The 26602-nt window shown below is 63.4% G+C and overlaps 2 protein-coding genes across 10 annotated transcripts in view; both read right to left on the bottom strand.

Moving 5' to 3' along the window:
- Positions 1–348: 348 nt before the first annotated feature.
- Positions 349–13662, bottom strand: GRIN2C (glutamate ionotropic receptor NMDA type subunit 2C). Of its 2 annotated transcripts, XM_055082105.1 has the most exons (12): positions 12874–13662; positions 10230–10828; positions 9809–9923; positions 8497–8708; positions 8175–8337; positions 7680–7833; positions 6011–6136; positions 5466–5695; positions 4919–5079; positions 4231–4418; positions 3049–3281; positions 349–2588 (listed from the first exon to the last, which is right to left on the bottom strand). In XM_055082105.1, exons 1-12 carry the CDS (start codon positions 13270–13272, stop codon positions 1488–1490), a joined length of 3681 nt encoding a protein of 1226 aa, XP_054938080.1. In that variant the 5' UTR covers positions 13273–13662; the 3' UTR covers positions 349–1487. The 2 variants fall into 2 exon arrangements, with proteins under 2 accessions (XP_054938080.1, XP_054938079.1); XM_055082104.1 differs by having other exon boundaries at positions 8175–8708.
- A 5955-nt stretch (positions 13663–19617) lies between these two features.
- The window catches only part of FDXR (ferredoxin reductase), a 10601-nt gene continuing 3616 nt past the window's right edge, over positions 19618–26602 (bottom strand). For 2 of the 8 annotated variants that reach the window (XM_028483255.2, XM_007099714.3), the window contains 10 exons: positions 24259–24354; positions 23940–24062; positions 23467–23580; positions 23030–23131; positions 21928–22035; positions 21597–21681; positions 21264–21463; positions 21016–21187; positions 20221–20391; positions 19625–20075 (listed from right to left, as the gene is read on the bottom strand). In XM_028483255.2, the coding sequence (XP_028339056.1) occupies positions 19945–20075; positions 20221–20391; positions 21016–21187; positions 21264–21463; positions 21597–21681; positions 21928–22035; positions 23030–23131; positions 23467–23580; positions 23940–24062; positions 24259–24354 (1302 nt within the window). In that variant the 3' untranslated portion in view covers positions 19625–19944. Of the gene's footprint in view, positions 20076–20220; positions 20392–21015; positions 21188–21263; positions 21464–21596; positions 22036–23029; positions 23132–23466; positions 23581–23939; positions 24063–24211; positions 24355–26602 lie in introns of those variants that run through there. The other 6 variants (XM_028483250.2, XM_028483252.2, XM_007099712.4 and 3 more) reach the window with 5 other exon arrangements.

Here is a 26602-nt window from a genome sequence, read left to right as displayed (position 1 = left end):
ATTTCAGCGGCTCTCAGCCCTAAAACCAAACAAAAAAAACTTGCCGTTTTCATGGCTCCAGCGCCAGCAGTGGAATATTTGGAGACTGGAGAGGGGACCCAGCCTCCTGGGAGCCAGCAAGGAGCCGTGTGGGTAAGGGCACTGGGCCGTGGCTGCACGTGGTACTGGCATCCAGCACTGCCCTCCCCAGCCCCCTCCCTACTACATGGAGTTAAGTTTCTGCCCTGCTTCACCCAAATTGCCGGGGACAGCAAGGCCTTGGACTTCACAGGCTCACAGTTAGAAAAGGCTCTAACGGCACCAATCACGCTCACCGTGTTTGCGGAACGGATGGAAGGAGTGCTGGCTTGCTTTAGTCATTGTGGGGCTAAATGTAATCCCAGAAGTGAAAGCATTGAAAATGGTAAGCAGGAGCCATCTTTTTAGATGGTTCACAGCCAGTGACATGTGACAGAGGAAGGAGGTGGGACTGAGAGCCCCAGAGGGAGGACAGAGAACTGAGATGTGGGTACAGAGTCTCTGACCTGGAGGTCTTTCCCTCCCAAGGCTGAGCCGTGCCTGACCCCGGAAGCCACCCATGCCAGGCTTCCAGAGCCAGCCGGCAGTCCGAGCCCTGCACAGCCACCACGGGGCGAACACAGCTGGCCAGGGCCCAGGAGAGCCCAGCAGGTTCCCCACAACAGACCTCCCTCCGCCGTTTCCACCATAACATTGTCAGGCTCCCACGGGGACCCGGGGACCCCTGGCAGGGCAGAACCCCCAGAGCCCCTGGCGTGGGCCCTTCTTTTCAAGGAGATTGAAGGATGAGCTCCATCCATCACCACCAGAGCCCCCGTGCTGAGCGCCATTTGTTTCGTTTGGCACCAGGGCGGGCGGGAGCTGGCACTGAATACCAAGTGGCTTCTGCTGCCTGGAGCCCTCTCTCAGCCTTACCTCCCGGATACTCCACAAAGGGAGCTGCCCACCTGCTCTAGGCAGACACCCCATCTGGGATACTCCCAGGATGCTACCAGCTCTGGTGTGCCCCCTCCAGGGATGCAGAATGAGGCAGCCGGGACCAGTGGGTTGTAAAAGGTTTGTTTAATGTCCCAGCACTCTGAGGAGAAGCAACTCCAGCCAGCCGGAGCCAGGAGCAGGGCCGCCCTGCCCCAACACCGAGCTCCAGCCTCCATGCTCCCACAGCGAGCCCCCAGAAGCCATGACCAGGGACTGGCTCACAGCAGGGCAGGGAGACCCCGCTGCTGCTCCCCGTGACTCCAGCCCAGGCGGGAAGGGATTGGCATGAGAAGATGGCAAAAGCGCACCCCACACCAGGACCTGAGGCTGCTGAGGTCGCTGAGCTGACCGTGGAAGACATCATCTGTCACTGGGTTCCCAGGGCCAGGATTTCGTGGCAGAAGCCAGAAAAGCCCGAGCCCACCTACCCCCTAACGCTGGCAGTGCCAGGCGGAGAATCCAGCTGAGCAGGAACCAGAATAGCTGACACCTCACACTTCGGATTCCAAGCTGGAGATCCGCCTCCAGGTGCAAGGTCGGGGGAAGCCGTGCATCCCACAGGCCGCCCTGCTGGCCTCTTCCAGCCCCCCAGTGTCCCTGTATTCTGTGCTCAGTCCCAGGGTCCGGCCCCTGTGCCCCGGAGGCCCCCAAGCCCCAGGAAGCCAGGGGCCGTGGCTGGCACAGGGTGGGAGGTGAGGGCAGACAGCCCCCCAGCAAAGCGGCAGGTGGGCATGGGCGTGGAGGCAGGTGTGCTGTCCGTGCGGCCAGGGGGGGGCCCCTGCCCACACCCCCTCCCGGCAGGCCTCCCGGTAGGACGGCAGCCGCATCGACTGCGCCTGCATCCAGCGCCCGCAGGCCGGGCGGGCACACCGGGAGGGCTCCGAGCTGCGCCGGGCGAAGGCCTCGGTCACCGAGCTGGGCAGGGAAGCGTGGCGCGGGCGCGAACCTCGGGCCCAGGCCGCGCGCAGGAGAGCCTCCCGCCGGGCCAGCTGCTCCGGCCCGAGCAGCGGCAGGTCCTCGGGCTCGGGGGGCTCCGGGAAGAGCGGACGGAAGGGGCACCCTGACCGGTCGGCTCGAGGGAAGGAGCTGTAGTGACAGCGCTCGGGCGACCGCGGGCGCTCCGGGAGCGCGCGCCGCTCGGAGGCCGAGAGGCGCCGCCCGCCGCGCCCGGCCAGCAACGGCCAGCGCGCCTCCCAGGCCGGCCGGCCAGACAGCCGGGAGACGTCGGGTAGGGAGGAGCCGGGCATCGGGGCGCGGCCCGGGGGCTGCGGGGCCCTGCGCCCCAGCGCGGTGCGGCCCCCGCCCGGCGGCCCGCAGCCCGTGGGGCTCGGCTCGGGGGCCGGGCCGGGGGTGGGCGGCCGCGGACTGGGGCAGGCGGGCGGCGGGGGCGCGCGGCGGCCGCCGCCCCAGCTCTCGAGCGTGCGCGTGGCGCGGTCCAGGGAGCTGCTCACGCCCGCCGTGGTCACCATGTCGCGCGCCGCCTGCAGCATCTTGAGCACGCTGACCCGGGCCGAGCCGGCGGGGAGGTCCGGGCTGGGCGGCCGCGCGGGGCTGGCCAGGCTCTGCACCCCGCTAAAGCAGCTGTAGATGCCCTGGGCGGGAGGCAGGAGACCGCCACGGCGTGAACGGCGCCCGCCCTCCCGGGACGGCCCCACGCCCCCACGCCCCACGCCCCACGCCCAGGTGGGAAGCATCAGCCCAGGTGTCTCTAAGTCCCAGGACGTAACTAACATTTGTTAAGCTCCTACTGTGCGCTGCTGGGAGAGTTTACAGTGGAGTTCTCTGAGGCACCGAGAGGGTAACTCCTTCTCCTAAAGTCACACAGCTTGTAAATGGCAGTGAGGACTCGAAGCCCGGTCAGCCCGGCTCCAAAGTCCTGCCCTGCCTGCTGGAAAAGGGCTCTGCTTCTCACCTGCTGTGTGATGCTGGCAGACCATGCCACCTCTCCAGACCTCAGTTTTTACACCTGTAAATGGGGCCATGGCCGGCTCTGACTTAGCTGGGTCGCTGCCCCTGGAGCTGGGGCCTGTCTAGGGTGGAGCGGGCACCCACCCTGCTAAAGGCCAGCAGCAAGTCCAGCCGGGACGCGTTGGGCACCGAGTGGCGCAGCTTCCGGTAGACCAGGTGCTCCCAGGCGAAGACCAGCAGGGCCAGCCCCATGGCCACGAGCAGCATGTAGAAGACGCCGGCCATGTTATCGATGTCCAGCTTGCTGCTCATCACCTCGTTCTTCTCATTCTGGCAGATCCCCGAGAGCCACACCGTCTCCAGCTTCTGGGTCTCCCCTGGTGGGGGCGAGGCACACCTGGCTCAGGAGGGACCCCTCCAGTGCCCAGCCAAGCCTGGAGTGAGGAGGGGTCTGGGGCCAGGGACCCACCCCCCGGTAGGACCACACCGGAATCCAGCCCGGCGGGGGAGGAGGGGGAGAGGGGGCGTCAATGAGCAGGAAGGAAGGAGAGCAGAGTGGGAGCTGGGGGGGCGATGCCAGCCTCTGACGTGCCCACCCCCCACAAGCCCACGCTCCGCGTGCCCAGCAAAGGCTTGCTGACTGCGTACGTGTTGTCGTTCATTTGTTCATCAGACACTTATTGATCACCTACATGCCAGGCACGGAGCTGGGCACACAGAGACAAAAGGCCTAGGCCCCCAAGGAGGCTGCAAGCACCTTCACTGTTATCACTCACATTATTCTATGGCACTGATGGAAAACCAGACAGTTGTTTTTCTAATAGGGTTGGGACTCTAGATGCAAAGCTCTCTCCGGGAGCTGGGGCAGCCCAGCCGCACCGCTCACGCATGTGAGCCCCGGGGTACCAAGGCAAACGTGGGTTCTGGCTCCGGGATTAGGCAGGCTGTTGGCACTACCCCAGGTCATCTCAAGATGGCAGTGGAGGGGAGGGGTCTTGGGGAAAAGTAAAGTTCAGATGCCCCCAACCTCCACCGTGTGGCCTGACCCCTTCCTGTCTTCCCATCCTGCAAGGACTCCCCAGCCGTTTCCTGCTCCCTCCCGGCGAACCAATCCCGCCCCACGTCTCCATCCAGCTGCTCCTAATACCCCCCACCCAGCCACTGCACCCACCTCTCACCCCCAGAGACCTCTCTCCGTGCCCGCGGGCCCTGGGCACTCAGAGGACAGCGGTGGAGATGTTGACCAGCCATCGGGCAGCTGTCCCGACCACGGGCTCTGTGGCCCACCTGGGACCCACCCCAGCCCCCATCAGCGGCTGCACCCACCGTCCCCCAGGAACTGCAGGAGCGCCAGGTCTATGGCCCGCTTCCAGTGGGAGTCCTTCTGCATGGCGATGCCATAGCCAGTGGTGGCAAAGACCTTGCCAGAGCCAATGGTGACCAGCTTGCAGCCCTCGTCCTTGCCCGCCATGTAGTTGAGGACAGCAGCGTCATAGATGAAGGCATCCAGCTTCCTGGGGACAGGCTGAGCCCTCAGGCCAGGGATCAAGTGGGGTTCAGGGCACCAAACCTGGGGCCTGACAGGGGTCTGGGCCACGTGGGCCCGCTGACCACCACCCAGGAGGGATGGAGGGGCAGAGCCTTCTCTAGTTCTCTGGGGTCCTGGTGCAGAGAAGCCCCCTCCCACAGCTTCGGAACCCCACCTACCCTCCTCCTCAGAGAGGCCAGGGGACCCTCTGCGCCCAGAGGACACACCCTCTCTGCCCTCCAGGCCCCTAAAGATCCTAAGAAGGTCACAACCAACACCTGAGGGCAAGGCCGAACCTTGGTCGATACCACAGCTGCGTCTCTGGGCTCTGGTGGGCGTCCTCAAGCTTCTCTCTGCCCCAAGACGTCCCCACCCCCTCCCCGGGGGTCCTACATGGCAACCCAGTCTCACCGTCCCGCCTTGGGTCTCTCGGGGAGACACGCGGGTAGAGACAGTCAGAGGGCGGGAGCAGGACTGCGGACCCACCCCATCTTGAGGCTGCTAAGCGCGTCCTCCACCGAGCGCTGGTTGAACTTGACCATGTGCGCGTGCATGTCGCGGTAGTTGCTGCGGATGTTCCGCTCCGTGCTGCCGTTGGGCACGGTGCCGAAGCGGAAGGGCGGGTACTGATCCTGAGGCCGCTGGAACTGCGCGCGGAGGGCAGCCGCCATTCGTAACCCCTCCTCCGACCCTCCGGGCGCCCCCGGCCCCGACCCCATCCCCCTAGTCCGGACTTGAATAGCGAGCGCAGCACGGTCTTAGCGACTGTCCAGCCCACGCCTGTGTTTTACAAGCGGGGAAACTGAGGCCGGGACAGGGAGAGACTTACCCAAGGCCACTTGGCCAGTGGGCCTGAGCCGCCTCTCCCCGTCCCCGTCCCCGTCCCCGTCCCCAGCCCCCTCCTCCCCAGGCTCCCCCGCTTCGTCCTGCTCCTGTCGCCAGTTCAAATTCCGCTGAAGCTAACTGTCCCGTGTCCCACCCAAGGCCCCTGGCTGCGGCCCCCCCCCCCCAGCACCCCCTGGGGCTCCAGAACCTTCTTGTCACTGAGGCCCGACACAGTGTCGATGCACTGCTCCTGGATCATGAAGGCGGCCAGGTTGGCGGTGTAGCTGGCGAGGAAGATGACGGCGAAGAAAGCCCAGACCAGGACCATGATCTTGCTGGTGGTGCCCCGGGGGTTCTCGATGGGCACCGAGTTATTGAAGACCAGCGCCCAGAGCAGCCACACGGACTTGCCGATGGTGAAGGACGGGCCCCCAGGCTCTGGGGGCGAAAGGCGGGACACTGGTGCAACCTCTCGCCCGGCACAGAGGGGGTCAGGTTCCGCCCGCCCAACTCCGCGGCCCCCGCCTCTGCTCTGTCCCGGGTGCAGACCCCGGCCCTGGCCGTCCCCGCCCCAGGGCACGTCGACTCACCTCGCTCCTCTCCCTCTCACGTATCTGACGGGCCCCCTGCATCTCGCCTGGAGGCCAGGGACCTCCCCCACGGGGCGCCCTCTGAAAGGCCCCTCTGGCCCTGAACCCGCCCCTCCCGCAAGCTCCAGCCCTGCCCCGCTCCCGGGCCCGCGTGGGAGCTGACTCTTGCCGCTGGAGAGGCGCTGGTCGTAGCTGACGGGGCTGAAGTACTCGAACACGAAGACGGTGCTGGCCACCACGGTGAGGCACATGACAAACATCATCACCCACACGGCAGGGCTGTAGGGCTCTGGGAACGGGGCGGGGGGGGGGGGCGGGGAGGCTCAGAGGCGTCGGCGCCGCCCCTCCCCCCGGCAGCTCGGGAGTTCTGGGGGCAGGCAGGTGGGTCCGTGCGGTCACCAGCCCCGCGGACTGAGCCGAGGGCCCTCCGACGCTCAGCGGAGCCCCGGGAGAGACGCCGTCCCCCAGGGAGCTCAGGCTCCCCAGCATTCTTGGTCTCTCCCCCGCATCGGCCCTGGGCCAGGGTCCCATCCCCCCCCCAACCCTTTGATTCCGCCTCTCCCCTGGCTCCCGTTCTCCCTCTTCCCCCGACTTCCTTTCAAAAAGACGGCCAGCACCCCGTGCTCTTTCCCCTCCCCCCCATCCCCCGCCCCTGCCTGCAACCTCCTCCACCCCTCAGCCCCTGAGGGCGGCCCCTCAACGTCCGGGAGCGAGCTCAGGGAATTGCCTCTGCTTTCCTCCTCTCCTCCTCGCCGCCAGCACCGCTGCCCACGCTCCTGGGTCTGGATCTCCACCCCACCCCCCCCCACCCCCCACCAGGCCCAGCATGGGTGAGCTGCTTGGAATCAGAGCTCTGAAGCCAAGTCTTACCCCTCATCCTACTGACACAGAAACCGAGGCCTGAGAGGCTGGGGAGACGGACCTGAGGTTTCTGACAAAATCATTTCAGTCTCCCTGAGTGAGAAGTCATCACTGCCCAAAGCATCTGCTCCTTCGATACAATGCCCATCCTACGAAGTGGAGTTTGTTGCCCTCCCTGTGGCTGAGGAACCCTGCTCAGAGAGGTTCAGTGACTTGCCCAAGGCCACACAGCAGGAAGAGGCAGACCTGGGGTTCCCTCTTCTGCTCCTGGTCGAGAGGCTCACCTGTCCTCAGGGCTCTTTGAACCATCCCACACTGCAAGTCCCGCCTGAACTTCTGACTGGGCGCTCCGGGAAGGCCAGGACTATGGCCGGATCCCAGCACCTAGCATGGGACCTGGCACAAGGGAGCTGCCCAAGAAATGCTGAATTCCTAATCAAGTCAGAAACCAGCCCGGCTTCCCGTGCTCTGGGTTGGCTCCTCCAACCCCCTGTGAATCTTCTCCCTTTGTCCCAGTGTCCCAGGCCAGGAGTTCCCTGGCGGTCCAGCGGTTAGGACTCTGCGCTTTCACTGCTGAGGGTGCGGGTTCAATCCCTGGTCAGGGAACTAAGATCCCACAAGCCACGAGGCCAAAAAAATGAAACAAAAGACAATGTCCCAGCCCACCAGGCCCCTCCTGAAGGCAGCCTGCCTTCCTGGTTTTCCTGTCCCTCACGACGGCGCCACCTTTTACCCCGCTCTCCCCATCCCCCGCCCTTACCGAGCCCCCAGGCTTAGGACTGAACCTGGATGTCACCTCTTCCCTCTCCGTTCTACCCACCTATTATAGCTCAGGCCTCTGGCTAAGCTCCAAGGACCCAAGGCTGCAGCGCCGCCCTCTGAGGGTCCACCCCAGCTCCCATCTCCACCCATGCTCCACACGCCCACTTCGCGGGCCCCTCTGCACCGTCCCCGCCCACCCCGAGCCGCACCCAGGAAGGCCGAGGGGGAGACGGTGCCGTTGCTGCGAGCCACCATTACGCTGATGCCCGTCTCCACGAAGGGCACGGAGAAGTCCACGATCTCGGAGCGCTCCTCATTGATGGTGAGGGAGCCAATGGCCATGTCTGCCCGCTTGTAGTACACCTGGGGGTCAGGCCCGGATCAGAGGAGGGGCTCCGCAGGCTGGAGGACTCCCCCGCTCCCCTCCCAGCCCCGCATCCAGCACCCACCAGCTGACTCAGTTGTTCCCACTTGGGTCCTCAGAGCTCCACTTTCAGTACTGACCCCGGGGGTCATCACTGGTGCCAGCACAGTGCCCCTGCCAGTTCGGAGAGCCTTAGGAGCTGGGCCTGGGTCCCACCCTGACTGATCCCCAGAACAGGAGGAAACGCCTGAGGAACATCGCGGGGTGGCTGACGGATGGACGGGGCCCAGCGCAGGAGGCGGGCAGGCGGGCGGGCTCAGGTGGCCTGGGGCGGGCCTACCTCCCCGATCATGCCGTTCCACACGCCGCGCACCCTCTTGCCATGCTTGCCGTTGGTCACCAGGTACAGGTCGTAGGAGAACTTGACCGCCTTGGCCAGCTTCTTGAGGATGTCGATGCAGAAGCCCTTACAGCAAAGCTTGGTGTAGGGGGCCGTGTCACCACTGCTGCCACCAAGAGACCAGCAGGGGTCAGAGCCAGCGGCTCCCCCCAGCCTGGCGGGTGGACGCCCACCCCTGTACCCAAGCATAAGACACACACAACGCCCGCCATCGCACGGCGGCGCGCGGCTCACACCGGCTCTCCCGGGTGCTCTCGCGGACCTGAAGGTGTGGTTGCCATGCCGGCGGCAGGGCACGGTGCTGGGCACGCAGCCGCCTGTGCCAGGGTCGGGGCTCTCCACGATGACAAAGGGTCGCTCTTCCAGCGTGGCCACCGTCAGGTGCCGGCTGTCCACCACGGGCTGCAGGGCGGCACCGTAGCGAGGCCACACCGGGTACTTCATGTGCAGGACACCATGGTCCCAGCGCCCCACCTGCAGAGGGTGACCGGCCTCAGCCCGGGACCTTCAGCCCCACTAAGCCCACGCAACAGGCGGGGCCTCTGGGCGAGGCCTGCCAGGACCAAGACTCCCCCCACACCTAACGTCACTGGGGGCAGGACGAAGCAGGGCCTGGGGCGGGAGCATCTGGAGAACAGGAGAGTCGGGGCAAGGGGCTGGGCAAGCGGAGGGCTCCCTGCAGCCTCCCCGGCTTCTGGTCCCCGCACTTTCCAGTCCGGCCTCCACACTGCTGCTGGCTCACGGCATCTTCCTAAAGCCCAGACCTGGGCCCGTCACGCCGCACTCATTCCCCCGAGCCTCACATAAAGTCCTTAGCCCAGCACTCAAGGCCCTTCACGGGTCCAATTTCTCTCCATCACCCTACCCTTCTTCCCCAGGCCCCACACCTACAAACGCATCACTTAAAAACGCTCCAGGGGAATTCCCTGGCAGTCCGCTGGTTAAGACTCAGCGCTTTCACTGCCATGGGCCCTGGTTCAATCCCTGGTCAGGGAACGAAGATCCCACAAGCTGCATGGCATGGCAAAAACCAAAACCAAAACCAAACCAAAACAAAAAAACTCTAAACCCTCCTTCCCCCCAGTCTATACTAGGCTACTATCCCTTCCCGATGGGCTCCTACTCAACCATCCATACATAGCCCAGCCCAAATGTCCCAACTTCTGTGAAGCCTTCCCCAGTTTCCTCCTTTGAAGGCAGGACTAATTTCTGCCCCTCCTCTCTATTCCCATAATGCTTTGCAAACATTTTTTCTTAAGCACGGACCTCCCCAAATTCTATTTGTTTACGTGTCCGTCTAGCCAGCACAGCTGTGGGTTACTCCTCCAGGGGCAGGACTGTGTAATAAGAGTGCTTGCTAAGTTCTGTAGTGAAGGGTGTTGTGGGAGCCCGGAGCAGGGCTGCCTCAGACCCCTGGGGGACCTGGAAGGCTTCTCAGTGGAAGTGTTTCAGCTGAGACCCGAAGGATGAGGGGCTGGATGAGGGACAGAAGGGACTCTCTGCTCAGCTGTGGGACAAGAGGGGGGGATAAACTGAAAGGATCCCGAGGGCCCCTGGGCTCACCCCCTTCTCACCGTCTCCCAGAGGCGGTGCCGGTTGAGGGCAATCACCACCATGGCGGGCTGGACCAGGTACCCACCGGGGCTGAAGGAGAAGTCCCGGCCCTCCCAGGTGACGTTCAGTAGGTGCCTGCGAGCGGGGAGAAGCCAGGGCCCCCTTAGCCCTGACCAGGACCAGACGTGCCCTCCCGCACCTTCTGCCTCATCACAGCCACCAACAGGTAGCATTTGTGTAATTATTGTCCTGTTTCCCTGTGTTGACCACCCCCCCCATCCTCACCACACCCTCACACCCCGCCCTTTTCTCAGAGGAAGAAACAATGGCCCAGAGAGGTGAGGTCACTTGGCCCCAGGCATACACCTAGCGGGAGGTGTGACCAGTGAGCCCAAACTCACGGCCACTCGTGGCCATCCTATGCCCTGGGCAGGTGCCCACCTGTAGAAGGCCTTCCGGGCAGGGCTGACAGGCCCAGGGTGGCCGCGGCACTCCCCAGCCGGGGCGGGCAGGGCGCCGTGCTGGCGCCGGTAGCCGTGGGCGCCGAGGGCCAGGATGGCCACGCCGTCGCGGACTTTCTGGCGCAGGCTGAGGCGCCAGCTCTCGGTGACGACGCTGATGAGGCCCACGGGGAAGGCGGCGGGGGGCGCGTCGGTGCTGCCCAGCGCCAGGTTGGGCACCAGCCACACGTGCCCGGGCCCCACCAGGCCGGCCTGGGCCGCCTCGGCGAAGAGCACCTCGGCCTCCTCGCGCGAGCAGTAGGCCACCAGCACCGGGGCGTCGAGCTGGCGCAGCAGGCGCTGCGTGTGGGCGCGCGTCCCGCCGGGGCCCAGCTCCAGCGTGAGCACGTCCAGCAGCCGCCAGCCCACGTAGCTGGCGTCGGCGACGGCGCGCACGCTCTCGAGGAAGAGCGCGTGGCCCGGGTGCAGGCTGGTGATCACGGCGAACGCGCTCCAGTCGTACTCCTCCAGCACCTTGAACAGCACCTGCAGCTGCTGCTCCAGGGACACGCCCAGCTGCAGGAAGGCGGAGCCCGGCTCCTAGGGGGAGGGGGGGAGGCCTGAGCGCGGGGTGGGGCGAGCCGAGTCCCGCCCCGCCCCAACTTCCACTCCCTCCGTCAACCCCCACACGCCCTCGCGTCGGAAGGTGCTGGGTGGGTGTCCCGGGAGCCCTAGTCTCGCGATAACCGCCCGCCCGCCCGCCCCGCACGTGGTTCCCAGCCCCCTGCCGTCCATTAGAATGCCCTCGAGAGATTTTTTAAATATTCGTGCCTGACCAAGGCTGGACCGCAAACCAGCAGCAGCAGCGTCAGCTGGGAGCTTGTAGGAAATGCAAATTCTCGGGCGCAGTGCACACCTGCTGGATCAGAATCCCTAAGGATGGAGCCCGGGAATCTGTATTTCAACAAGCTCCTCAGGTGACTCTTGAGCCCGCTAGTCCAGACCAACTGAATGGGAATCTTAGAAATGGTACACTGGGTGTCTGTATTTTTCTAAAACACCGTGAGGGTGGAGAACCACCGTGCTGAGAGCTAATGTCAGGCCCACAGGTAACTGGGAAAGCACCATCCTCTATGGAGCCCTGGGGATGAGAATGTTCTTCCTCTCTACTGCCTCTGCCACCACAAACGCCCAGGACACTGCAAGATCGAGGCTGGGCTAGCGCAAGCCTCTCCTAGCTGTGGGTTCCCCGCTGCCACTGCAGCCCCTCCAAGATTTCACCACACTGCGACTGTCCCAATCTTTTAAAAAAGCAACTCCGAGAAAACTCTACAGGACAAGTAACCCAGTTCCTTCAACAAACAAATGTGCAAGGAAAAAAGAGAGAGATGGAGGAGGAGCCTTGAGAGGGAAGAGTCCTAAGTCATACCAACCAGTGGCCACGTGGGAACCTAATTTGGCTCCTGATTCAAGTCAACAGACATAAAAATAAACATTTATGAGACAATGCGGAGGATTTGAACACTGCCTGGATAGTTTATGATGTTAAGGAATTTTTATTATTTTTTAGATGTGATGATGTATGGTGGTTTTATTATTCTGTAAAGTCCTATCATCTAGAGATGTGTATTGAAGTATTTATGGATGGAATAAATATTGTGTCTGGGCCTTGCTTCAAAATAAAACAGAAGAGGAGAAGTGGGTGGGGGTAAGGATGAGGCATGGTTGGCCTGGGGTGGATAGGGGATACATGGGGTCATTATACTCTTCTACTTTTATGTATGCTCCAAATTCCCCATAATAAAAATATAATCATAAAAGAAAGGCAAATCAGATCAGTCTCCCCTCAACACCTTCTTCAGCTCCTCGCTTACTTAGAGTAAAACCCAAATGTCTTCCCGTGTGGTTGGGCCCTCACCTCCCTCTCCAGGCTCCTCTCTGTTCCTCAGAAACTCTGTGCTCCTTCTCACCTCTGGGTGTTCACACCGCCTGCTCCCTCCACCTGGAACACTCTCCCCCAGTCCACCCCCCACACATCCCTTGTCAACCCCCCTCATCCTCCAGGTCTCGGCTTAGGTGTCATTTCTCAGGAGACCTTCTCTGACCAACGCCAGACCCGGAAGGGGTCCCACTGGACTCCCTCGGGGCATCCTGTGTTTTTCCTGCAGGAGCCCAGCTGTGATTGCTGGTGAATGTGTGTTTAGAACTTTCTCCCCACAGGACAGCAAGGGCATGACCTGCCCTTGGATGCTCTCCCCTGCAGGCCAGCTACATCAGATCCCACACCCAGCCCGGCCCTGCACTTCTGGGTCTGGAGCCTGACCACGGAAGGCCAGAAAAACAGGGAGAAGGTGGGCGAGGGCTGCCCCAGAACCAGAGGTGGGTTTGGCACCTGCCCATCCCTCATCCAGACACAAATGTGAAGGCAGCTCAGAAAGTTTATCTTCTAGAACATAGGAACATCATTCCCACAGCCTTCTCCTCCCTCACCCATGCCTCCCTCAGCCCTCACCCCCTTGCTGGGCCCACCCAGTCCCAGTTTCCCAGGACCTAAGTGTCTCCCTGGCCCAGACTCAGCCCCTCTCCCCCAGCCCCAGCCTGGCTCCAGGCTCATGGGATGTAGGGACATGACTTTGAGTGGGCACCTTGGGGGTGAGGACCACGGCAGAGCCCCCACTGATGCTGAGGATAGGCACGTGGGTCTGGAAGGAGATGAAGTCGAGGATCTGGGCCACGGCCTCGGTGTCCACGTTGTCCTCAAAGACGATGCCGTGGACTCGGGCGGTGCCCAGGAGCCCGCAGATCTGGGTGAGGAGACTGCCGGGGTTGGTGTTGTTGACACCCACGGTGAGCGGCTGGATCTCCAGGGGCAGGTCCAGGAAGCTCTGGGGGGTGAGGCGGGTACGGGCCTGGGCCTGCAGTGGCCCCGAGCTGCCAAACACCACGGCCACCGTCACAGCCTGCTCGCCCTGCCCCGGGCCCAGCCCTGCCCAGGCCCCAAGGAGTGAGGTGAGCAGCAGGGCCGGCCCCAGGGCCCGACCCATGTCCACTGGAGGGTCCTGCGGAGAGACCAGGATAGGTACAGGGATGGGGACAGAGGCACGGAGAGAAAAGATGAATGACAGAGAGGAGGCAGAGGCCAGAGTCAGAGGGACACACGCCCAGAGGATGAAAGAGAAGAGGGAGAAACCTCCCTCCACAAAGGGAGGCAGAGAGAGGGGGAGACAGACAGACACAGACAGACAAAGAGAAAGAGACAGAGAGGTTAGCCGAGCGTCCAAGCGCAGCCCAGAGGGCAGGACCTGGGAAGAACGTGACCAGAATAGGTGCTCACTACTTCCATTCTACTGTTGAACATCAGGCTTGGCTAGAAGGGCCAGACCTTTGGAAACTCATCCATCTGGGTTCTGCCCCAGGAAGGTTCACAGCCAATGCTAATCTGGTGGGACTTCCCTGGTGGCGCAGTGGTTGGGAGTACGCCTGCCGATGCAGGGGACACAGGTTCAAGCCCCGGTCAGGGAAGATCCCACGTGCCGCGGAGCAACTAAGCCCGTGCGCCACAACTACTGAGCCTGAGTGCCACAGCTACTGAAGCCCGTGCGCCTAGAGCCCGTGCTCCGCAACAAGAGAAGCCACCGCAATGAGAAGCCCGCGCGCCGCAACAAAGAGTAGCCCCCGCTCGCCACAACTAGAGAAAGGCCGGGCACGGCCACGAAGACCCAACACAGCCAAAAATAAATAAATAAATTTATTTTTTTAAAAAAATGCTAACCTGGTACCAAGTGCATGGATATGAGTCAGAGAGACCTGAGTTCACGTCCCAGTTCTGCCACTTACTAACTGTGTGATCTTGGGGAAGTTGCTTAGCCTCTCTGAGCCATGATTTCTTGCCTGCAGTAATCACAGGAACTACTTCACAGCAGTGGGAGGGCTACCCACTGTTATCAGTATCCTTATCCTATAGGTGACAGCCCCACAGCCAGGTAAAGGAAGGCAGCTCTTGTAACACACACACACACACACACACACACACACACACACACACACCTTCTCCATCCTAAACTAAATCTAACATCCCCGAGGGCCCTGCTCTTCATAATCCTACTTGGCACAAAGCCCCCTCCTCCTGGGCACTGGATATCCCTGCTCTACCCTCTGTGGCCTCAATTAGTAGCAGCTCTTCCACAGCAGGAGTGTGTCACCGCTGATTTGTTCAGGGCTTGGGGTCACCTGAAACCCCAAGGTATCTCACACATGACCTGCCACCCTAGGCCATCGCTGGTGTGAGGGACTTTTTAACCTACCCCAAGGGCCTGACGTGTGTCCCTGCGAAACAAACATCATTGCTTTTGGACAAACAGCCACACCGCTGAGTGGCGCCCACGGATGCAGCTCTCCCTCCCGGCTGGCCATCGGCCACAGCTTTGCCACCCTCTCCATCCCCATCACATCCCCAGTGAAACTTCTGAACAGGGGAGAGCCAAATGGTGACCAGGGGAGGGCATGCTGTGCTCATTTTTGTGCCCCTGAAATCTCCCCCTGTGTATGGTTTCCCAGTACACTGACTTAGAACGTCAGCCCGGAGGCGTGTGATTCTAGGCTGGGAACCTAAGCGTGCCGTGCCCACCACTACCTCCAATGAGGGATTTCAAATCACACCTGCAAAGAGCACCGTCGGGCTCATTTCTTCCTTTGCAAGTCCTCTCTGTGCTCGTCTCTGCCCACCTCTGTAGGTTCCCCATCCTCTGGGAAGCCCGAAGCTTCCCCCAGTTACGCCTCCCAGCTCTGAGCTCTAGAACCGTGCTGTCAAATACAGCAGCCACCAGTCACGTGTGACTACTGGGCACATAAACGTGGCTTGTCCAAACTGAGGTATGCTGTGAAGTGTCACACGCACGCTGGAGAGTGAAGACTTTGTATTACAGAAAGAAAATCTCTCACTAATATTTTTATATGGATTACACGTTGAAGAAATATTTTAGCTACGTTGAGTTAGAATTCATTTCGCTTTTCTTTTTCCTTTTTCGAATGTGCCTACCTGTGGCTCTCATTTTGTTTCTTTTGGACCACGTGACTCTAGATGAAGGACCCAGGTCCTCCCTCAACTCTGAGGGGGGACTGCCCCTAGAAACTCTCTCTGCTGGGAAGGTGTCCTCCAGGACTGGAGATGAGGAGGAGAGGAAGTTGGGGCAGGTCTTGCCTCTCCCCAGGAGGGACTGCGGAATGCTCCTGGACGGAGGGGGCCCCGATCAGGCCAGTCTCTGAGCTTCAAATAGCAATGGGCAGATTCCAAGAGATTCAGGCTCCGGAGTCTCAGCACCACGTGGCATCCAGCCTCCCCCGCAAGGCACGAGGTCATCCCCGAGCCCTGGCCTGATCCAATCTCCCACTTGCCTCCCCCTGGCCTCCCACCTCTCCGCCTCCCATCCACCCACCCCCGCCTGCCCCACTGGCCTGAAACAGTCCTCTGGCCACTGCACCCCTCCTCAAAGAGCACAGCTGCTCCCTGGTGCCCACAGATGAAGTCCAGACACCTGGGTCCCATGGACAGAGCCCCAGGCAGCCCAACTGTCCTCCCCTCCGTGCACCCCACACCCCCTCCCGTCTGGTGGCCAGACAGCGCCTGCTCTCCTCACCTCCAGGCCTTTGCTCTGCTGTTCCCTCAGGTCACAATGCCCTCTTTCCACTGCCTCCCTCTTGTCCACAGGACAAATTCCAGAATCTGCAGAGCCCCACCTAAATCCCTCTCCCACAGAGCACCTGCCTTAGTGCCGGGCGGCTCTGGAAACATGGGTGAGAAGACAGAGGGTCTGGGGCTGGCTCTAAGCCAGTTGCCCTTCTCCCCCTGCCCCAGCCGCCCCCCCACCGCGAGGTTGGGGAACTCCTGCCTACGCCTCTGCGATGTCTCCCTCATCATTTTGCCCCCTGTTGCAGGAATTTGCCCACTCCGTGATGCCCCCACCCCATACTGGACTGCTGTCTTAAGGACCTCTCTCTGCCCACCCACTTGCCGTCCGCACCTTTCACAAACGTGCTGTTAATACTTGATGAACACCCGGACCCCCGAAAGCCCGGCGGAGGGTGTCAGTGGTGACACTTCCGGGACACTCAGCGTCACCTTGAATGGCCTGAGCGCCTCCGGGAGCTTAGGGGCTCTCCTCTTCCCCCCGCTCCCCCGACCCCAGGCAGGCTCCCGCGCACGGACGTGCACACGCACTCACGCTCCAGACATCTGATGGCCGCCCCCGCTTCTAAGCCGGGAGCCTCGGTCCCAGGAGGCGGCCTAACGCGCCAACCGCGCTGTTGCCCGCGAGCCCAGGGACCCCGGCTGCGCGGCTCCTGTGGATCCACTGCCCTCCGAGTGAGCGGCCTCAGCTTTGCCGTCGGGTTTCCCTCCCTCCATTTTGCCGAGCTAAGACCTGAACCCAGGCGCCAGGGGAGAAGACCACCCCTCCACCTTGCCCCCACGGGCGCGGTCACCGAGGTCTCCCTCCTCCAAGACGAACCCGCGCCACCCCCACCCCCCAGCTGATTCCTCCCGGAACCCCCGGGGGAATCTCTTACACTCGGGCTGTGAAGTTGGGGGTATTTTTAGGCCAGCGATAAATAATTCATAGGGAACGTGGCATCGGGCTCCCCCCCGCGGGAGGAGGGGGCGCGAGCGGCGAGAGCCACCGTCACCCGCGGCTCAAGGACACTCGCGATGCGGCGGCAGCAGCGGCGGCAAGTCCGGGCGCGGGGACCCGCGCCACGCCTCCTGGCGGCCAAACTGGGCACCACGCACTCCGCGCCCCCCGGCCTCGCTGCTACCCTCTGCGGGGGTCCCGGCTCCCAGGCCCCCATCCCCACTGCCCCACGCTGGGTCGCCACCCCAAGCCCCGCGGGTGGGGGGCGCCGAGTTCGCCTGGCAGGCGGGGCTGTAGGCGGAACCAGCCCAGCCCTGCCCTAAGGGCGAGCCCAGGAGTCCGGTTCCCGACCTACCCGGTCCCCTTCACGTCCCTCTTCGCATTCCTAACGGGGTTGAGGAGCAGGTTGGAGACGGACTGGCGCAGCCAGAAACTAGACGGGCTCTGAGACTGAGCAGACGAGCACCCCCCCGCCCAAGTTCCTTTCCTCAGTTTCTCCGTAGCCCGGGTCGGATCGAGCCAGGGCGGTGCCACTATCAGAGGGCTGGGGACTGAGCCCGAAGTCCCGACGGGTGAGCAGGACCAGGACAAGTGAGGTGAGCGTCAGGGCCCCGCGGGAATTCCCCCTTCGCTCACCCAGCAGGACCTTGGGATGGGTCGTGGGACGCACCCTCGGCGATTTTCTGGCCACTGGGCGCTTTTGCCTTCGCTTGGCCCTGGCCCTGCCCACCTAGGCCTGGCACGAACCGCCTTCTGCCGCAGGAGGCTCAGTGGCTCCCCTTCCCCGCCGTCGGGGATCCTGGTCGAAGCCCCGGGGGACCAGAGCAACACGCTGGTGGGGCAGCCAGGGCCCAGCGCACCCGGGCTCTCGGCTCTCCCAGGTCCTCTTCGCCCACCCTTCCTCTCCCCTCCTCGGAGCCTGGGTCCGCCGGGCGCGGGGCCAGCATTTGGGAAGAGCCGACCACCCGGTGAAGCCCACGCTGATTTCCTGAGGTCAGAGGAGGGAGCGCTCCACCGAAGGAAGAGCTGGGAGGGGAGGACCTGGGGGACCTACAGCCGGTGACGGGGCGGGAGTGTGAAGGCAGATGCGCGCGGTAGGCGCTCAGCAGACCTCCGGGAGCAGGGGGCCGGGCTCCTGGAGCCACCGACAGCCCCCTTTCGTCCTCTCTGCTCCGTGCCCTCTCCAGCCCCCTTTCGTCCTCTCTGCTCCGTGCCCTCTCCAGCCCCCTTCGCTCTGGCCGAACCCAGCCACGGCCCCAGCTCCCAGCCCCCGCCCGGCTTCCGGCAGCAACAGTTGCGGGGCCCGCAGCCCAGACCCCCACGTCCCCGCACCGCACCCTCCCCTGCGGTGCCGCGGTGCCGGGCGAAAGAGCTGGAGGGCTCGGCGACCCAGGAGACGAACGTCTTGGGCGCCTCGCCCGCGTCCTTCCCTCGCGCCCGCCGCGCGCCCGTCACCTCGGCCTCTCTTCCTCACCTCCTCTCCGCCCGCCCGGGTCCAAACCCCAGGCCCGGTCCCCGAGGGTCCCGGCCCCCCGGCGCCCCCTTCCTGGGGCTCCCTGCGTCCCCCAGACTCTCCCCGGTGCCGCGCCATCCGTCTCCGCCGTCCTTGCCCGCGCGGCGCCTGAGCCCAGCCCCAAGTTGGCGGCGAAGTTGGCGCCCCCGGCTCGGCGCCCGCCACTCACCGGGGGGAAGGGGCGCTGCGCCCGCGCCCAGAGCCCGCGCCGGCCGCCTCCCGCGCGCTGCATGTCCCCGCGCCTCGGCGCGGCGCGCTGGCGCGTGCTGTCCTAGCCCGGCGGGCGCCTGAGCTAGGGCGCCGCGGGGCCGGTGCCCGTGGCGCGGCCTGGCGGGCTGCACCGGGCCCGCCCCCCGCGCCCCTCTGGTGGCCCGCTCGGCGCCCGGCTCCGTCCCGGGCTGGGCAGCGCGCCGCGCCCGGGCTTCCAGGGCTCGCCAGCCGGCTGTGGCGGAGCGCCTGCCGCCGCCGCCACCCGCGCGGGCCCGCCCCACCGGGGCCCGCAGCCTCCGCCCCGCCCCGGCCCGCCCCGGCCGGCCCACCCGCCGCCCGCTCCCGTGCTGCTCTAGGACTCCTGTTGCCGCCCTCGCGTCCCTTCTCCCCTCCCCGCGACTGTGTCCCCAGGCCCGACAGGACACTCGAGGCCAAGTGCAACCTCGGAGAAAACAGGCTGCCCGGAACCCTGGGTTCGAGCCCAAAGCTCACTGGGTGTGTGACCTTGGGCCGGTTAATTCCGAGAATCCCCCGGTCTATAAAGTGAGGCCAGCATCTTGGGGCCTGGTGTAAAAGACGGTGAACAGGCTACGGACGTTGAGGTCCTATTTTTTTAAAGGCTTGTCAATCTGGCTGGAAACCAACAAAGGCGGGAAGGACAGAGTGGGGGACCCGCACCAGACAGAGGGGCCCCACAGGGAGTAGATGGGGCAAGCTGCTGCCCAGCTCCCTCTTGTTCTTTTCTTGTTTGGGTTGTACTGGGGACTAAACGGGGAGGGGACCCAGCAGTCGGGCCAGCAGAGCAGGCGGGCTGGGGTCACAGGGTGCCTGCCGCGTGCGCAGAAGGCAGGCAGGTCGCAGCAGCAGGGCCAAGCTGCGAAAAAGACGGTGGGTGCCAGGACTGGCTGCCAAAACCCCTCAAGCCCCCAAGAGGCCCCTGAGCAGGGAGCTGGCTCTGCAGCGCCACCTGGTGACTGGAGGGGAGCTGCAGCTGGAAGGTGACCCCGGGCCCCAGAAGAAGGCGCACATCAACCACTGTCCCTCGGTGGCAGGTGTTTTATTTCCAGCACATTTCCGACCTGGTGACCCTCCACAGTCCAGCAGGAGATAGGCAGGAGGGAGGAAGGTCAGCCTGCACCTGCACCCATCCGTAACTAAGGTTATCTCCTTGCTGAGAGTTACCCACAGTGGCAAGAGCGACCTTCTGGCACGAGGAAGTGCTCAGAGGCCCCTGGAAAAGGGGCAGCCGAGGCCCCACGCCAGGACGGCCAGGCGATGCAGCTGTGGTGCAGAGTCCTGCCCAGACTGACCCCGACCCCTCCCCCCGCACAGCACTCCTCCCCTCCGTGCCTGCCTGGGATCTGGTCTCAGCGTCCCAGCAGCCGCAGCATCTCCTGAGGATCCAGCAGCTTCTCCCTGGGCTTCCCCGCACCCTGGCCCCGGGACACCTCCTCAGCATCCAGCTTCTCCCAGTCCGAGAAAGACACAGGCCAGACCCCTGCGGCAGAGGGAAGACGGGTCACTGCCTTCACCTCCTCCTCTACCCCAGCCCAGAGCAGCCCCCTTCCGAACAGTGAAAGGCCCGGGGACCCCGGGGGACACCCCCTGCCCCCGCCTCCCAGGAGCTCACACAGGCCCCAGACCTCGGCTGCCGAGCAGGGCCTTGACGGCCGCATAGCCAGGCCTGGGGCCAGACGGCAGCAGCCCCGCTTTCAGGTCCTGCAGCAGAATCTGGCCGGTGACAAAGCTGTCCGTCATGGTGGTGGTGATGACACCTGTAGGCCCCCGCTTCACCCAGCCGCTGCAGTAGAGGCCTTGGAGAGGGGTAACAAAGGGGCAAGGAGTGGGGAGCTGGCTGGACACCCCTGGCACGCCGGGGCCTCAGTACACACACACGTGCACACGCCTCCGTACACCCCACGGCCTCCCAGCATCCATCAGCTGGGCCCACTCTGGCCGCTGACCCACTGCCCTCAGTGCTTCCCAACCTGTATTTACCATGCCATCCCCCCTTACACCTCAGTGTCCCTGTAGACCAGGAGCTCCCTGTAGGAGCTGGGTCCTGCCCACCTTGTTTCAACAGGCTCTCAAGTAAACACTGAATGAATGAATGAATGACTAGACAGGTATGTGGACATTAAATCAGGCTGGAAGCTCGCTGAGGCCAAGGGGCTGCTGCTTCATCTCCAGTCCCAGCACTAGGCCTAGCCCAGAGCAGGCCTCAGTAAATGGAATGACTTAATAACCAGACATATGTGTGGGCATCTCAGCTAGACTGGGAGCTTCCTCTCGGGCCAGGAGGAGGCTGGGGCAGGGCCAGGGTCTTGGGACAGGGCCTGGCTCAGAGCAGGTTCTCAACGCATGTCACCAGATGAATGAATGAATGTGCATGGCCCCGGGAGACACCAGCCTCCCTGTCCCCCACTGCACCCTCTCACCTGGCACATCCACAACCCGGCCCTCCACATTGGGGATGACCCCGAGTTTGGGGTCAAAGGGCACACTGGGGTCGATGGGGCGGCTCTTATAGCCAATGCTGCTCAGCACCAGCCCACAGGGGAGGTCCTCCACGTCTCCAGTGGGCACCGCCCGGGTGGCCTCACCAACACCCTGTGGGGAGAGTTTGGGAAACACCAGGCTGGGGCTATTTGAGAATGGGGGTGTCTTTGGGTAACAGGAGACTCACCTCCAGTCTGGTGACTGCCAGGCGGACGCCTGCCACTCGCCGCCCATCTGGCGAGGGCAGCACCTGCTGAGGGCTTCGGAAAAAGCGGAGGCCCCAGGCGCGGGAGGCCGATGCCCGGCGGGCAACCTCCGCCACCTCTGGCTTCTCCGTGGCTGCTCGAAGCAGCAGTTCCATCAGCCGCTTCCTCGGGCGAGGGACCTCTGTTAGCAACACAGAACATCTCAGGGCGGTGTCCGGGTGACAGCCCTCTCCCCTAATGCCCTCCCCCGAGCCCTCTCTGACCTAGACCATCCCCCCCCTAGTGAGCCGGGGGGCCGGGCCAGGGCCCCTCACCCTTGATTCTGTCCTGAAGGCCCAAGAAATCCGCAGGATCCAAAATGGGCCGAGTTCCTGGTAACTGAATCATCTCCCGAAGCTCCTTGGCGGTGTGGGCGGGGAGTGGGGGAGGAGTCAGGCCCAGAGCCCTGTCCACTCTTGGGCCCACCCCAGAGCCCAGACCAGGCGGGAGACACCACCAGCTCCCACCAGCACGGAAGGCACTGGGCCCCAGGTGCGCCCTGCCTGGCTCTCCCTCTTCCACCCCAGGCAGCTCTGCCCTGCCACACCCCCCAAGGAGCAGACCATCTACTTGGGACCCTGGCCCCTCTCCCTCAGGCCCCAGCACCTTAATGGTGAAGGCCACTTGCAGGGCTCCACGTCGGCCCACTATCCACACCGTCTTCACCTGACTCTGTCTCAGTGCCCCCAGGGCAGCCTCCGTGATATCCGTTTTCTGGCACAAAAGGAGAACCTTAAAGTCGTTGGACACTGACAGCAGAAAGGACCTCTCCACTAGCTGGGCGGCGAGGAGGCTGGCAGCCTGCAATGGCGCTGCTGCCCCCGCCCCGTGGCCAGATGGGGCACCGCTGCCAGTTCTGCAAATGGCTCCAACTGGTAGCAAACCAGGCCCACGCTCTTCATTCAACAAGTGTTTACTGAGTGTTTACCACGTGCCAGGCACTGTGCAAAGGGCATGGGTGGGGGGGTGTCAATGGTGAGCAAAAGAGATGTGGTACCGGCCTTCACAGAGCTTCTGATCTGGTGGAGAGAGAGACTTATCGAATATTCAATAAAAAGAATAAAATTGCAGTGGTGACAACATGCTTTGAAACAGAAGTAGCCAAGTCTATGGGAGGAGAGTATTACAGGGAAATGGACCTATTCAGGTCCATGGAGGCTTCCTGGAGGAAGGGACAACTGAACCAAGAACTAAAAGATGCAAACAGGTTAACGGGCAGGAGGTGAGTTGAGAGGGTTCTGAGCAAGAGGAATGGTGTGTGTATACTGAAAACTTTTTTAAAAAAAGCCTACGTGGGGCTTCCCTGGTGGCGCAGTGGTGGAGAGTCCGCCTGCCGATGCAGGGGACACGGGTTCATGCCCCGGTCCGGGAGGATCCCACGTGCCGCGGAGCGGCTGGGCCCGTGAGCCGTGGCCGCTGAGCCTGCGCGTCCGGAGCCCGTGCTCCGCAACGGGAGAGGCCACAGCAGTGAGAGGCCCGCGTACCGCAAAAAAAAAAAAAAAAAAAAGCCCCTATGTAGCTGCAGAAAGTGAAGGGGGAAATGGTATGAGACGAAGCTCACAGGCTGCCTTCTAGAAGGCCTCTGCCCAGCACCAAGGGGAAACAGAGGCTCAGCGTGGAGGGACGAGGCCCAAGCCCCGCAGGCAGGGGCACCCTCTCCTTGGTGTGACCCCCCTCCACCCCTCCGGCCCTTGACCTACCCACTCACCTCCAGGTGCTCAGGTGGGGTCAGCAGGATCCGGGCCACATCCAGAGCCACGTTCCCCTGCCCCAGAACCACGGCCGTGTCACAGCTCAGGTCCGGCGCCAGCTGGAGGACAGAGGTCTGGATAGGGGTCCCCTAACCTCGGCCCCGGTCAGGCTAATCTCAGCCTCATGCCCAGTGCCCGGCCGCACCCTCGGGCTCCCCTACTCTCGGAAAGTCCACCCGCCCCGAGCTTCAGCTCAGGTCCCTCCACCCCGACCCGGCGCCCCCTCTTCCCAGAGGCCTCCCCGCTCGGTCAGCCTGATGTCTCGCATCTCATCTCATGCGAGCTTCCCAGGCCTGTGGCTCCCTGTTCCCCGAGCTGTGGCAGCCAAGAGCTGCCCCCGGCCCCGGCTGAGGAGTGGGGAGGAAGAGGCAGGGGGAGCGCTCCCCAAACTCACCGCCCGGTTCTCAGGAAGCCCGTTGTACCAGCCCACGAAGGCCCGGGCTGAGAACACGCCAGGCAGCTCCTCTCCGGGGATCTCCAGGGCCTGATGGTCGTCTGCCCCGTAGCTCTGAGGAAAGACCCAGAGGCCTCAGCAGCAGCTAAGGGGCCAGGCAGCCCCCGCCAGGCTCCCAGCGGCCTCCCTCCGGCTCCTCCTCCATAGCCTCCGCCGGGGCCCTCAGCCCTAGGTCTTCCACCCGCTGCCACCAACCACTGCGGCGGCTCTGCCCCTCCCCCACCCCCCCCCACCCCCCGCTCACCAGCACCACGGCGTGGTAGCCAGGCAGCCCCCGCCAGGCTCCCAGCGGCCTCCCTCCGGCTCCTCCTCCATAGCCTCCGCCGGGGCCCTCAGCCCTAGGTCTTCCACCCGCTGCCACCAACCACTGCGGCGGCTCTGCCCCTCCCCCACCCCCCCCACCCCCCGCTCACCAGCACCACGGCGTGGTAGGCGTCCCGCAGCTCCTGCACGGTCACATCCCTGCCCACCGCCACGCTGCCGTGGAAGGCACAGCGGTCAGAGTGGGCCGTCCGGGTAAAAGTGTTGATGACATTCTGCCGGGCCCGGAGTGGGAGGGGTTAGAGGGTGGGGCAGCTCCGGGCCCGTGGCTGTGCCACCCTCACCCCACAATGTCCGGGGTGGCACCCCCCCGGAGGGCCTGGGGTCATTCCATGCGGTCAGGGGGCCTCCCTTCCCTCCTCACCTTGACCAAAGTCTCCAGAGCCCTGCTCCGAGCCCAGAGAGACCCACCTTCACCTCGGGGTGGTCAGGCGCCACGCCATAGCGCACCAGGCCAAAGGGCACCAGTTGCTTCTCGTAGATGTCCACGTGGGCCCGGGAGTGGTGCTGGGGGAGAAGGCAATGGCTGACGGGGCCGAGGGGGGCCCCTGTGGGTCCTGCCCTTCCCAGGACAGAGCAGGAGAGCCCAGCTCAGTGGGCTAACAAGGTGGCCTCGACCCTCTGCAAGGAGAGAGAAAGGCCCACGACTCCCCATCTGCCTAGAGAGCCGGGCTAGAAGAGTGGGCAGCTCGGTGCCAGGGCAGCCGAGGCCAGACTTCAAGGACTGCCAGCCCATGAGATGGCGAGAACTCTGGCCAACCAAGGAAGGCAGCAGCTTTCCCTCCACTGGAGCTGTATCAGAGGAGCTTCTTCGTCTACTTGGGTCAGGCGTGACACACAGCGCTGCCCTAGAACCCGCGGACACTTCTAGAAATGCCCAGCCCGTAGATGACCTGAGAACCACCCTTGGAAACTCATACCTGCTTTAGCTCTAGCCTCCAAGACCATCCTGTTGGAAAGCGGACCAGCAGGACAGAGACTTAGAGGCACAGCTGGGGCATGAGGGGAGCAGAGGGGGATGGAAGTGGCCCTACTCCTAGTCTTAGAAAAAACAATCTCACTCGTACGTCGGTTCCACATTGCCTGCCCCCCACCCCGGGGCACCCAGAGGGGCCGTGGGGAAGGCTCAGGTTTGGGGGTCGGGCAGACAAGTGTGGTGTAGCTCTGCCACCAAACAGCCACATGGCCCCGGCAAGTCGCAGCGTCTGCCTGGGTCTCAGTCTCTTCCTCTGTAAACCGGGACAGATGACACGCCCCTCTCAGGGTTGTTGGGAAACATCCCGGAGGTCAGGATGGTGAGACTCTGGGCCACAAGTAGGTTCAGGGTCAAGCAGTTGGAGCTCCCGTGGATGACACTACCCTGCCTCGCGCCCCGATCGGGCTCTTGGCGCGATTCCACACTCCCCATTCAGTGGGACTCGAGGCAGACGAGCTCCCGCCCTCCAGCAGCCCTCACCCCAACAAAGTCTCAGGCTCACCTCCTCGCCTTTGCCCACATCCCACACCCAAGTCCCGGCCCCCACACGCCCATCGTGCCTCTCGACTCTCCCCACCCCCCTCAAGCCCCGCGGAACGTCGGACGTCGCTGTGCCCTTGAAGAGCTGCAGCTTTGGAGTCAACAGCCGCGGGGCCAACCCAGCCCCACTGCTATCTGACTCTGTGCCGCTGGAATGTTCCTTACTGGACCACAGAACATTCCTTCCGGCGTGGGGTTCTGGATGAAATGAGCAAAGCCTACACCCTTAGCCCAGGGGGTGACCTGCTGTGAGTGTTCAACCAAAAGCTGTCATTACCGTCACTGTGGTTTTCGTGGTAGTTGTATGTCACCACCTTGCTCACAAACCTTCCCTGGCTGTCCTGCCGCGGGACAAAGTTCAAACGGCTGAGCCTGGAGGTCAATACCAGACGCTATCCGCCTTTCCATCTTGTCTTCCCTTCTTTCCAGCTGCGGAGCCTTCCCTCCAGCTCACAGGACTCTCTCCAAGGCCACCTCCATAAGGCTCAACCCGCTGGACCTATTTACTGGGTCTCTCACGGGACTGGCCTCATCTTCCAGGACGCCCCTCCTCCCCAGCTCTCACAGGTCCCTCCAATCCCTCCGGCTGCTCTTTTCCAGGCCCCTTTTTCTCGGTCCCCCCTCTAACAGGAATATTCTCTGAGGTTCTTCCAATCTGAGACCCCCTCTTCCCTTGTCCCAGCACACATTCCCTGGGGAACTGTCATCCGCTCCCGCCTGTGGCCTCAAATTCCCGTGGACTTACTGATGACATTCTACTCTCTCTCTTCTGCCCAGACCTCCCACCAAGCCTGAGACCCCTGAACAGCTCACCTCAGACACCTCACGCCCATTGGGATGAAGTCGGTCCTCCCCTCCCCCAAACCTCTCCCTCTCTGCTCCGGGGTCAGAAGCTGGGGCTCCTCCCTGACTCCCCTCTACCCTATCCAATCAGACCCCCGTCCTCCCCACTGCTCTCTCGGCCACCAGCCCTGCCTCTCGCCCTGCTGTCTGCCCTGCAGGCAGAGAGAGGGCTCCAGATCAAAAACGGGGTGTTGGGATTCCCTGGTGGTGCAGTGGCTGAGAATACGCCTGCCAATGCAGGGGACACGGGTTCGAGCCCTGGTCCGGGAAGATCCCACACGCCGCGGCCCGTGAGCCACAATTACTGAGCCTGCGCGTCTGGGGCCTGTGCCCCGCAACAAGAGAGGCCGCGATAGTGAGAGGCCTGCGCACCGCGATGAAGAGTGGGCCCCGCTT

Source organism: Physeter macrocephalus, unplaced genomic scaffold (genome assembly GCF_002837175.3).
Source record: "Physeter macrocephalus isolate SW-GA unplaced genomic scaffold, ASM283717v5 random_14, whole genome shotgun sequence".
NCBI lineage: Eukaryota > Metazoa > Chordata > Mammalia > Artiodactyla > Physeteridae > Physeter > Physeter macrocephalus.
Note: the sequence above shows the minus strand (reverse complement) of the source record. Positions and strands in the feature narration are given on the sequence as shown.